Below are 13,185 nucleotides of genomic sequence, written 5' to 3' on the forward strand. Positions count from 1 at the left end.
ATTTTACTGTTGGCACACACTGGCAGATGACGTTCACCAGGCATTCGCCATACCCACACCCTGCCATCAAATCGCCACACTGTGTACCGTGATTTGTCACTCAATACAACATTTGCACTTCACTATCACATTGAAACAGTGGACCTAGAGATGTCAATAGTGTGGAAATCTAGCATACAGATGAATGACAGAAGTGACACCCAATCACCTGACTTCATTTGACATCCGTGAGTTCGCAGAGCGCCCCATTCTGCTCTCTCACACTGTCTAATGTCTACTGAGGTCGCTGATATGGAGTACCTGGCAGTAGGTGACAGCACAATGCACCTAATATGAAAAACATATGTTTTTCGGGGTGTCTGGATACTTCTGATCAAATAGTGTATTTATTCCTCAGCCATTTACAAAATATAAAGCTCTTGTCTTCCGACTAAAAATGACCTGAGAATAGTCTTGAAAGAGATGGAAACCAGTCACTAAAAAGCGAAATATACAACTGACATCCGATGTAGACAGTTTTATTTAAATAATTCTAATATAATTTTATCAATTTTTTTTTTCCACGGATAATGTCCCAAAAAATTCTTAAAGTTGAAGGAGTTTGCTGATGCCATTGAAATTCTATCATAGCTAGCAAATCAGTTTGAGGATGAGGTGAATGGAATAGTTAGTATCTTGAAAATGTTTTAGAAAATGAGCACACAAAAAACTGAGAGTAGGGTAGTTGAATAAGTAAGGTGATGTTGGGAGAAATGGATTAGAAATTAGATGCCGAGAGCAGTTGGCAAGTTTTGGTATTTGGACAGAAAAATAATTGATAGTAAAAGTGAAGTGGGTATAAAACAGGTTGGCAATTAGAGGATACGATTTCCTGGAAAAAAAAAGAAGGAATATGTCAACATAAAATATATATTTCATTCCAGGAAAATCTTTTATGAAAGTACCTGTTGGGAGACAAGCTTTGTAGACAAGCGAAACAATGACAATAATCACTACAGACAAGAATGAAGTAGTAGTTTTGGAAATGTCAGGTTACAGAAGAATACTAGAGATTGTGTGAGTAAATGTAGTAGTAATGAAGTGAACTGTTTGCAGAAAACAAAGCTTTACTGCACAACTTGACCAAATTATGAATAATAGGATGCCATGACAAATTCTAAGGTATCAAGGAGTCATTAATTTGGCAACAGAGGGAAGTGTGAGATTTACAAATTGAAGAGAAGTAATCAGCAGGAAGGTTCAAATGGATGTAGGGTGCAGTAGACCAGGATGGGATGGACAGAGAGTTGAAAAAAAAAAAAAAAAAACCTTCAGACCAATGACTGCGACAACAGATCAGTTCTACATCTACATCCGCATACCTGCTCCACAAGCCACAGTATGGTGCATAATGTAGGGTAGGGTATCGCATATCACTACCAGTCACTTCCCTTCATGTTCCACTTGCAAATACAGCAAAGTAAAAACGAGCGTCTGTTAGTTTCAAAACGTGCTCTAATTTTTCTCACCTTATCTTCACATTCTTATGTGTAATATACAATGGTGGCTGTAGAATCGATCTGTAGTTGGCCTCAAATGCCGGTTTTCTAAAATTCCATATCAGTGCCTTGTAAAAAGAGCATCGTCTTCCTTCCAGGGATTCCCATTGGTGTTCAAACAAAGCATTTCTGTAATACTTGCATGCTGATTGAACCTAATGGTGATAAATCTAACTGTCCGCATCTGAAATGCTTCAATTTCTTACTTTAATCTGATGTGTGGGAATCTCGAACACTCTAGCAGCACTCAAGATTGTGTTGTACTATATCTGAAGTTTCTGGTTCAGTTCATTAGACACCGCATGCTACAATGGAAAATAACAATGTTTGTTGCTTTAATGTCTTGGAGGATAAATGGCAGGATTACAAATGCAAAGTCATATAATGAACAGAATTTCTCTGATGGAAACGATCTGGTGACACACAGTCAGCATGGATTCAGCTAAAACAATCCATGTGAAACACAACTAGCTCTTTATTCTCACGAAGTGAGTGCTATTGATGGATGATCTCGTACTGATACCATATCAATAGATTTCCACAAGGATTTTGATATCCTTCCGCACAAGTAGTTTCAAATCAAATTGCAATTGTCACAGTCTGTACTAACTGAAAAAGTCGTCATTTGAAACAGAAGTAGTATCTGACGTTCCCCGAGGAAGTGTTATGCCCTCTGATGTTCCTAATCTATGTCAATGATTTAGGAGACAATGTGAGCAATCCTCTTAGACTGTTTGCAGATGATGCTGTCACTATCAGTAAAATCGTCAGAAGGTCAAAACCAATTGCAAAATGATTTAGACAAGATATCCGTATGGTACAAAAAGAGCAACTGACTCTCAATATGGAGAAGTTTGAGGTCATACACATGAGTACTAAAAGGAATCCATTCAATTTCAGTCACACAAATGTAAAAGCTGTCAACTCAACTAAACATTTAAGAATCACAATTACGAAGAAGTAAAATTGGAACAATCACGCAGATTGTGTAGTACAGAAGGTTCATTTTACAGGCAGAACTCTTGGAAGATAGAACAGATCTAGTAAAGAGATTGCCTTCTCTACACTTGTCTGTCCTCTGTTATAATAGTCCTGTGTGGTACGGGATCCTCAGCAGATAGGCCTGACAGAGGACACCAAAAAAGTTCAAAGAAGGGCAGTTTGTTTTGCATTGGCATGAAATAGGGGAGAGAGTATCATCAATATGATACACGAATTGGGGTGGCAATCATGAAAGAAAAGGGGTTTTTCTTTGTGATAAGATCTTTTCACAACATTTCAATCACCACCTTCCTCCTATGAATGCGAAAATATTTTATGGACACACAACTACATAGGGAGAGATCATCATCATCCTAATAAAACAATAAAGATCAGAGCTCTCACAGAAAGATGTAAGTGTTTATTTTTCCCCACATGCTGTCCAAGAGTGGAAAGGTAGACAAATAGTGTGAAGGTGGTTCGATGAACCACCTGCCAAGCACATAAGTGTGAACTGCAGAACATTCATGTATCAAGACATTCTCTTAGAACTTTTGTGTTACTAATATTTCTTCTGCCTCATAGAGCAACAGCAAGTGGTCAGAATACCATAAGTGGTATACAGTCTTAGTTTTCCTACCGCAAATACACTCCTGGAAATGGAAAAAAGAACACATTGACACCGGTGTGTCAGACCCACCATACTTGCTCCGGACACTGCGAGAGGGCTGTACAAGCAATGATCACACGCACGGCACAGCGGACACACCAGGAACCGCGGTGTTGGCCGTCGAATGGTGCTAGCTGCACAGCATTTGTGCACCGCCGCCGTCAGTGTCAGCCAGTTTGCCGTGGCATACGGAGCTCCATCGCAGTCTTTAACACTGGTAGCATGCCGCGACAGCGTGGACGTGAACCGTATGTGCAGTTGACGGACTTTGAGCGAGGGCGTATAGTGGGCATGCGGGAGGCCGGGTGGACGTACCGCCGAATTGCTCAACACGTGGGGCGTGAGGTCTCCACAGTACATCGGTATTGTCGCCAGTGGTCGGCGGAAGGTGCACGTGCCCGTCGACCTGGGACCGGACCGCAGCGACGCACGGATGCACGCCGAGACCGTAGGATCCTACGCAGTGCCGTAGGGGACCGCACCGCCACTTCCCAGCAAATTAGGGACACTGTTGCTCCTGGGGTATCGGCGAGGACCATTCGCAACCGTCTCCATAAAGCTGGGCTACGGTCCTGCACACCGTTAGGCCGTCTTCCGCTCACGCCCCAACATCGTGCAGCCCGCCTCCAGTGGTGTCGCGACAGGCGTGAATGGAGGGACGAATGGAGACGTGTCGTCTTCAGCGATGAGAGTCGCTTCTGCCTCGGTGCCAATGATGGTCGTATGCGTGTTTGGCGCCGTGCAGGTGAGCGCCACAATCAGGACTGCATACGACCGAGGCACACAGGGCCAACACCCGGCATCGTGGTGTGGGGAGCGATCTCCTACACTGGCCGTACACCACTGGTGATCGTCGAGGGGACACTGAATAGTGCACGGTACATCCAAACCGTCATCGAACCCATCGTTCTACCATTCCTAGACCGGCAAGGGAACTTGCTGTTCCAACAGGACAATGCACGTCCGCATGTATCCCGTGCCACCCAACGTGCTCTAGAAGGTGTAAGTCAACTACCCTGGCCAGCAAGATCTCCGGATCTGTCCCCCATTGAGCATGTTTGGGACTGGATGAAGCGTCGTCTCACGCGGTCTGCACGTCCAGCACGAACGCTGGTCCAACTGAGGCGCCAGGTGGAAATGGCATGGCAAGCCGTTCCACAGGACTACATCCAGCATCTCATGGGAGAATAGCAGCCTGCATTGCTGCGAAAGTTGGATATACACTGTACTAGTGCCGACATTGTGCATGCTCTGTTGCCTGTGTCTATGTGCCTGTGGTTCTGTCAGTGTGATCATGTGATGTATCTGACCCCAGGAATGTGTCAATAAAGTTTCCCCTTCCTGGGACAATGAATTCACGGTGTTCTTATTTCAATTTCCAGGAGTGTATAATGCTACAGAATGAGTACTTACATAATCCTCAACTCCATTATCGTCAATTGTTATTTCTGCTTCTTGTTTGACGTTGTTCGTAAATTCCAAAATTGAAAACGTATCCTGCAAATTCAAAAAAAAATTAAAGCATCAGACTAAGCAAGAGTTGCAGCAGAGCACTATTTATACACTGAGGTGCCAAGTCTTGGGATACATCCTAATATCACGTTGGACCACCTTTTGCCCATTGTTGTGCAGCAATACGACATGGTATGTACCGAACAGCTCATTGGAAGTCCCCTGCAGAAATAATGAGCTATGCTGGCTCTATGGCCGTCCATAATTACAAATGTGTTGCAGGTGCGGCATTTTGTGCACGAACTGTCCTGTTTATTACATCCCATAAATGTTCGATGAGATTCGTGTCAGGTGATCCGGGTGGCCAAATCATTTGCTCGAACTATCCAGAATGTTTTTCAGACCAATCACGAACAATTGTGGCACGATTACATGGTGCACTGTCATCCATAAAAATTCCATCGTTGTTAGAGAACGTGAAGTCAATGAATGGCTGCAATTGGGGTCCAAGTAGCCGGACATAACATTTCCAGTAAATAACCGGAGCAGTTCCAGAGTACCCAGTGCATTCATTCATTATAAACACAGCCGACATCATCGCGGAGCCACCACCAGCTTGCACAGTACCTTGTTGACAACTTGGAACCGTCCGCCTCCGGTAGCTGAGTGGTCAGCCCGACAGATTGTCAATCCTAAGGGCCCGGGTTCGATTCCCGGCTGGGTCGGAGATTTTCTCCGCTCAGGGACTGGATGTTGTGTTGTCCTAATCATCATCATTTCATCCCCATCGACGCGCAAATCACTGAAGTGGCATCAAATCGAAAGACTTGCACCAGGCGAGCGGTCTACCCGATGGGAGGCCCTCGTCACACGCCATTAATTTAACTTGGGTCCGTGGTTTTGCAGGGTCTGCACCACACTCGAATACTACCATCAGCCCTTTGTAGCGGGACTTTGAATTTCGCCGCGCTACACTCGTTCCCTCAGATAAAAATATCCCGTCGCAGCGGTACGAGCGCTCGACGGCAGAGAAAATACCAAAATTGTAACTTTTTTTGTTTTCTATCCGTTTTCAATTGTCTCTCGTTAGCCAAAGCTTAAGGCAGACGTGATCTGATGCTGACGTAAAAAACTTAATGGCTAATCTTGATCTGATTGTAATGTGTAGACATTGTGGAAGTTGTTAAGAAATTCGGAGGATGGAAGTAGCAAAGTGAATTAAATTGCATACAGTATCACGATGATTTTAATTGGTATAAATTAGTGATTCCTGGACTATTGCAAGATTTCGGAGCAGACCTTTCACGCAGAAATGGAGATTTTTGAAGACCCGGACGCCGCATGAAAGAAGACATTTAGCCTGGTAAAGGATGAACTCTTATCTACGCCATTTCCCCCTGTCAGTTACATTTTGTTATTCTCTGTTCTTTTTTCAAAAATTTTTGTAGTGGAAATTGGTTTAACTTTTGCTCAAAAACGCCACAAGGACCACCCCAACAATAGCTTTTCCGAATAACGAAGTCCGATAGATTTTCTGTAATACGAAGTCCGATTTCCATTTCATTCTTTCCTTTTTTCACGGTCATTAACGATTTTAAAAAAACCATTTTCACTTACGATTTCTTCCCACATTTGCAACCTTTTTTTCCTTTTTCTCTTCTCTCTCTTTTTTTTTTTATTAACCACTACACATTACCAACTGAAATCCAGACTCATGTGACCAGGCCACAATCTTCCAGTCATCTAGGGTCCAGACAATACGATAGAGGCACTGCAGGCGACATCATGCTGTCAGCATAGGCATTCACACCGTTTGTCTGTTGCCACAGCACATTAAAGCCAAATTTCACCGCACCGTCCTAACAAGTGCATTCGTCGTACATCCCACATTGATTGCGGTGGTTATTTCACACAGTGTTGCTTGTCTGTTAGCACTGACAAGTCTATGCAAACGCTGCTGCCGTCGGTTGTTGAGCACAGGCCGTCGGACACTGTTGTCCGTAGGGACAGGTAATGCCTGAAATTTGGTGTTCTCGGCACACTTTTGACACAGTGCATCTAAGAAGATTAAATACCCTAGTGATTTCTGAAATGGAATTTCCCATGCATCTACCTCCAACTAGCATTCTGCCTTGAAAGTCTGTTAATTCCCGTCATGAGGCCATAATCACCTCGGAAACTTTTTCACACGAATTATCTGACAAGGGCAGGCGACGACGTTTGGAATGCGGATTTACTGCATACTTCGTATACTCGTAGTACTCCGTGAGGACAACAAAGTGTGTAAGCAGTAGCGCGTACTTCTCAAGCGTTACTGAGAAAATCACAAGATAATTTCGGTCGTCAAATATATATCTGTGCGTGACCATTTTTACCATGAAGCGGCGGCAGCCGAGTGGTGGCAGCACAGTAGCTCAGCGTGTTCGGTCAGAGCACACATTTTCAGTATCACTTTATGCGTTTGGTCGTTTACTAGTCGGTAGTTATGAATATTATATTATTTGTGATAATAAAAATTAGTAGACTGCCAAATAACATTGTAAATTTAATAAAAATCCATCCAATTACATGTATTTTTCCCTGTATATCAATTGTAATATAAATAGTAAAGAAAATGACTGTGTTGAAAAAAAACCTGACGAACGGAACTCAATCCAGCAATCTAGCAGCTTCAACGTCAACCAGTAAAAAAAAAATTCTACATTGTTCGCTGAATTTGTTCAGGACGTATGTCCGATGACACCCGTTCAGTTTTTTCGTTCATCCGTTCGCTCAGTTCTTTATTACAAAGGAAAGCTGATGCTCTGACCGAACACGCTGAGCTACCGTGCCACCACCATTCAGCTGCTGCCACTTTATGGTTAAAATGGCTACGCACAGATATATATTTGACGACCGAAATTATCTTGTGATTTTCTCAGTAATGCTTGAGAAGTACGCGCTCCTGCTTACACATTTTGTTGTCCTCACGGATTACTGCGAGTGTTCGAAGTTTACAGTAAATCCGCATTCCAAACGTCGTGGCCTCCCCTTGTGAGTAAAATGACAGCTACACCGATGCACTGCACTTTTATACCTTGTGTATGTGGTACTACCGCTGTCCATATATGTGCATATTGTTATCCCATTACTTTTCTCACCTCAGTGCATATTTTTGAGTGGGAAGGGAAGGCTAGTATACAAGTGCACAACAAGATGGAAGGAAACAAGTCTTAGTTTTTCTACTATGTGTATCAAGCTACAGAAAAAGTACTTACACAATTCTCAGCTCCATCCTCATCAAATGTTACTTCCGCTTCTCGTTTAGTGTTGTTTGTAAATTCCGAATTTGATAATGATGCTTCCTCCAAATCCTGAAAAAAATTACAGCATCAGATTAAACAACACTTGCAACAGAGCACTATGTTTTCTTGAGCGGGAGGGGAGTGGGGACTAGTGTACAAGAGTACAAGAATGTGGAAGGAAATAAGGATAGCACTCAAAGGACAGTTTAAGTTCATAATTATAAATAAAAATTGTAAAATATAAATAGCCCATTAAGATGGTAGCACAATAACCTAGTCAATGATGACCAAAAACGTCTGAAAAGGTCTGATATGGGAAACAATTCTGGTAGTCTCAAATAGCCTAAAAAATCTGGTCGGTGGGTCATTGTGTGTGTGTGTGTGTGTGTGTGTGTGTGTGTGTGTGTGTGTGTGTGTGTGTGTTTGGAGGCGACTTTTGAATGTTTCTCTCCAACAGACCCAGTACAGAACTAAACTACATTAAATTTCCTACAAAAAAGTCCATTTCATTTTTTTCTCCAGGACTAATAATTTGCACAAAGAGAGCTAGATAAAACTGAATATTCTGAGCAATGCTCATGTGCTGTAGCTAAGGTGATTTTTGCAAGTCAGTTTGAGATAGTTTCCCAAACTGACAGACCAAATGTGCTCTATATCAAACTGCAACACACAGGCATCTAGTGATACACTGAGGTACTTCTACGAACGTAGTGCATTGTAGCTGTCACTCACTACTACTGTTCTCAGCAACAGATGGCACAGGGATTGTACTACACAAGTGTAAGATGGTTGGTTGGTTGAGTGACTGGATTTTTTTTTATTTTATTTATTTTTATTTTATTTTTTTTATTTTTTTTATTTTTTATTTTTTTTTTTTTTTTTTTTTTTGGGGGGGGGGGGGGTGAACCAAACAGCGTGGCCATCTGTCCCATCGGATTAGAGAAGGATGGAGAGGGAAGTTGACTGTGCACTTTCCAAGAAACCATTCTAGCATTTGCATGAAGTGATTTAGGGAAGTCATGGAATACCCAAATCGGGATGGCTGGACCCGGTTTGAACCATTGTCGTCCTGAATGCGAGTCCAGTGTGCTAACCACGGTGCCACCTCACTTGGTGCAATTGTAGGAGATTGTAACTCTTTTTTTCATAGTGATAATTTTTAGGAGATCATTGAAATTGAAAGTAAGAATACCTAAAGTTATTGTAGTGCAAAGTTGAATTAGTAGCACTGCTTTAATGAGGGGTTCTGAAATGAAATGAAAGCACTGAGGCAGCATGCACTTTTGATATTGATTTTTTTTTGTCAGTTTCTTCTTGTATTTGTTGCTTACTATGATAAGAAAGTTTAATCTTATGAAAAATTTTGAAATTGAATTTTTTGTTGCTGGGACTCAAATAGTTAAGTGCCTGGCAGAGGGTTCATCGAACCAGCCTCAGACTATCGCTCGCTGCTCCACTCTCGAACAGCTCAAGAGAAAATTGAACACTTGAATCTTTCTGTGAGAGCTTTTATTTCTCTTATTTTCTTATGATCATCATTTCGTTTTATGGAGGCTGGCATCAACAAAATATTTCCACATTCAGCCGAAAAAGCTGGCAACTGAAATTCCATGAAAATATCTTGCCGCAACAAAAATCACCTTTGTTTAAACAACCCTTATATCATATTCGTGACTCTCTCCCCCCTATTTCGCAATAGTATGAAACGAGCTGCCCTTCTCTGACCTTTTTCAAGGGCCTCTTTCAATTCTGCATGATGCTGATCCCATACAATACAGGAATGTTCCAGAAGAGGATGTGTAGGTAGTCTCACTGGTGGACCTGTTGCACCTTCTCAGTGTTCTGTCAAAAAACCAGTCCTCGGTTTACCTTTACTGCAACATTATCTCCATTTACACAGATACTTGGCAAGCCACCGTAAGGTGCGTGGCAGAGGTAGCCCTGTATGACTTTTTGTCATTTCCCTTCCTCTTCCACTCGCAAATAATGCAAGGGAAAAACAACTGTCTGTACGCCTCTGTACGAGCCCTAATTTCTCGTACCTCATCTTCGTTGTCCTTACACGCAATGTACGTTGGCAGGAGCGGAATCGTTCGGCAGTCAGCTTCAAACGCACGTTCTCTAAATTTTCTCAATAATGCTTCCCGAAAAGAACACTGCCTTCCTATTTGAGTTCCTGAAGCCTCTCTGTAACACTTAAGTTTTGTTCGAACCTGCCAATAACAAATCTAGCAACCCACCTCTGAATTGCTTCCATGTCTTCCTTCAATCCAACCTAGTACAGATCCCAAACATTCGAGCAGTACTCAAGAATATGTCACACCAGCATGCTACGTGTGGTCTCCTTTACAGGTGAACCAACCTTTCCTAAAATTCTCCCAACACACAGACGTTTACCACTTGCCTGCCCTACCATAATTTTCACATTCTCGTTCCATCTCATATCGAACTGCAATGTTACGCCTAAATATTTAAAGGACTTAACTATGGCAAGCTGGGCACTTGTAATACTGTAGCTGAACATTACAAGTTTGTTCTTCTTACTCATCCACATTAACTTACATTTTTCCACATTTAGCACTTGCTGTCATTCGTCACACCAACTGGAAATTTTGCCCAAGTCGTCTTGTGTCTTACTACATTCACTCAACTTCAACACCTTACTGTACACCCCAGCATCATCAGCAAACAACAGCAGACTGCTGCCCACCACGTAGGTCAAATCATTTATGTACATAGAGAACAACAGCGATCCCATCACAGCTCCCTAGGGCACCCCCACCAATATCCTTGTCTCTGACGAACACTCGCCGTCGAGGACAACATACTGGGTTTTATCACTTAAAAGGTCTTCAAGCCACTCGCATATCTGTGAACTTATTCCATACGCACGTACCTTCGTTAACAGCCTGTAATGGGGAACCATGTCAAATGCTTTCCAGAAATCTAAATATATGGAATCTGTCTGTTGCTCTTCATCCATTGTTCTCAGTATATAGTGAGAAAAGGGCAAGCTGAGTTTCGCATGAGCAATGCTTTCTAAAACCATGCTGATGCATGGACACAAGCTGCTAAGCCTCAAGAAAACTTATTATATTCAAACTGAGAACGTGTTCGAGGATTCTGCAGCAAACTCAAGTTAGGAATATTAGCTCTGTAATTTTGTTGGTCCATTATTTTACCTTCCTTATATACTGTAGTCACCTGCACTTTTTTCCACTCGTTTTGGATTTTGTGCTGGGGGAAAGATTTGTGATAAATGCAAGCTAGGTAAGGGGCCAATGCCGTAGAATACTCTTTGTAAAAGCGAACTGGGATTCCATCCATAACTGGTGATTTATTTGTTTTCAAATCTTTAAGTTGCTTCTTTACACCAGGTACACTATCTGATCAAAAGTATCCAGACACCCCAAAAACATGTCTTTCATATTAGGTGCATTGTGCTCCCACCTACTGCCAGGTACTCCATACCAGCGGCCTCCATCGTCATTAGACATCACGAGAGAGCAGAATGGGGTGTTCCGCAGAACTCACAGACTTAGAACATGGTCAGGTGATTGGGTGTCACTTGTGTCATACGTCTGTATGTGAGATTTCCACACTCCTAAACATCCATAGGTCCACTGTTTCCGATGTGACTGTGAAGTGGAAACGTGAAGGGACATGTACAGCACAAAAGCCGACCTACTCTGTTGATTGACAGAGACCGCCAACAGTTGAGGAGAGCCATAATGTGTAATAGGCAGACATCTATCCAAACCATCATACAGGAATTCCAAATTGCATCAAGATCCACTACAAGTACTATCACATTTAGGCGGGAGCTGAGAAAACTAGGATTTCACAGTCGAGCGGCTGCTCGTAAGCCACACATCACACTGGTAAATGCCCAACGACACCTCACTTGGTGTAAGGAGTGTAAATATTGGATGAATGAACAGTGGAAAAAAATTGTGTGGAGTGACAAATCATGGTATACGAGGGCAGTTCAATAAGTAATGCAACACATTTTTTTTCTCGGTCAATTTTGGTTGAAAAAACCGGAAATTTCTTGTGGAATATTTTCAAACATTCCCGCTTCGTCTCGTATAGTTTCATTGACTTCCGACAGGTGGCAGCGCTGTACGGAGCTGTTAAAATGGCGTCTGTAACGGATGTGCGTTGCAAACATCGGGCAGTGATCGAGTTTCTTTTGGCGGAAAACCAGGGCATCTCAGATATTCGTAGGCGCTTGCAGAATGTCTACGGTGATCTGGCAGTGGACAAAAGCACGGTGAGTCGTTGGGCAAAGTGTGTGTCATCATCGCCGCAAGGTCAAGCGAGACTGTCTGATCTCCCGCGTGCGGGCCGGCCGTGCACAGCTGTAACTCCTGCAATGGCGGAGCGTGCGAACACACTCGTTCGAGATGATCGACGGATCACCATCAAACAACTCAGTGCTCAACTTGACATCTCTGTTGGTAGTGCTGTCACAATTGTTCACCAGTTGGGATATTCAAGGCACAAAAATCAGAACGAACTTCTCCTTCTTCATGACAACGCAAGACCTCACACAAGTCATCGCACCCGAGAGGAGCTCACAAAACTTCAGTGGACTGTTCTTCCTCATGCACCCTACAGCCCCGATCTCGCACCGTCGGATTTCCATATGTTTGGCCCAATGAAGGGCGCAATCCGTGGGACGCACTACGCGGATGATGAAGAAGTTATCGATGCAGTACGACGTCGGCTCCGACATCGACCAGTGGAATGGTACCGTGCAGGCATACAGGCCCTCATTTCAAGGTGGCGTAAGGCCGTAGCATTGAATGGAGATTACGTTGAAAAATAGTGTTGTGTAGCTAAAAGATTGGGGAATAACCTGGTGTATTTCAATGCTGAATAAAACAACCCCCGTTTCAGAAAAAAAATGTGTTGCATTACTTATTGAACTGCCCTCGTACAATGTGGCGATCCGATGGCAGGGTGTGGGTAGGGCGAATGTCCGGTGATCATCATCTGCTAGTGTATGTAGTGCCAACAGTAAAATTTGCAAGTTATAGTGTGGTCTTGTGTTTCATGGAGGGGGCTTGCACCCCTTGTTGTTTTGCATCACTAACACAGCACAGGCCTACACAGATTTTTCAAGCACCTTCTTGCTCCCCACTGCTGAAGAGCAATTTGGGGATGGCTACTGCTTCTTTCAACACAATCGAGCACCTGTCCATAATGCATGACCTGTGGCGGAGTGGTTACACGACAAAAACATCCCTGTAATGGA

The 13,185-nt window shown here is 43.0% G+C and overlaps 1 protein-coding gene across 1 annotated transcript in view; it reads right to left on the bottom strand.

Annotated features, from left to right (window-relative positions):
- Positions 1-13,185, bottom strand: part of LOC126212699 (uncharacterized) — a 106,801-nt gene that overhangs the window by 44,249 nt on the left and 49,367 nt on the right. The window contains exons 5-6 of the mRNA XM_049940114.1: positions 7,899-7,994; positions 4,603-4,695 (exon numbers count right to left, since the gene is read on the bottom strand). Of these exons, the coding sequence (XP_049796071.1) occupies positions 4,603-4,695; positions 7,899-7,994 (189 nt within the window). The remainder of the gene's footprint in view (positions 1-4,602; positions 4,696-7,898; positions 7,995-13,185) is intronic.

Source organism: Schistocerca nitens, chromosome 11, assembly GCF_023898315.1.
Source record: "Schistocerca nitens isolate TAMUIC-IGC-003100 chromosome 11, iqSchNite1.1, whole genome shotgun sequence".
Taxonomy (NCBI): Eukaryota; Metazoa; Arthropoda; class Insecta; order Orthoptera; family Acrididae; genus Schistocerca; species Schistocerca nitens.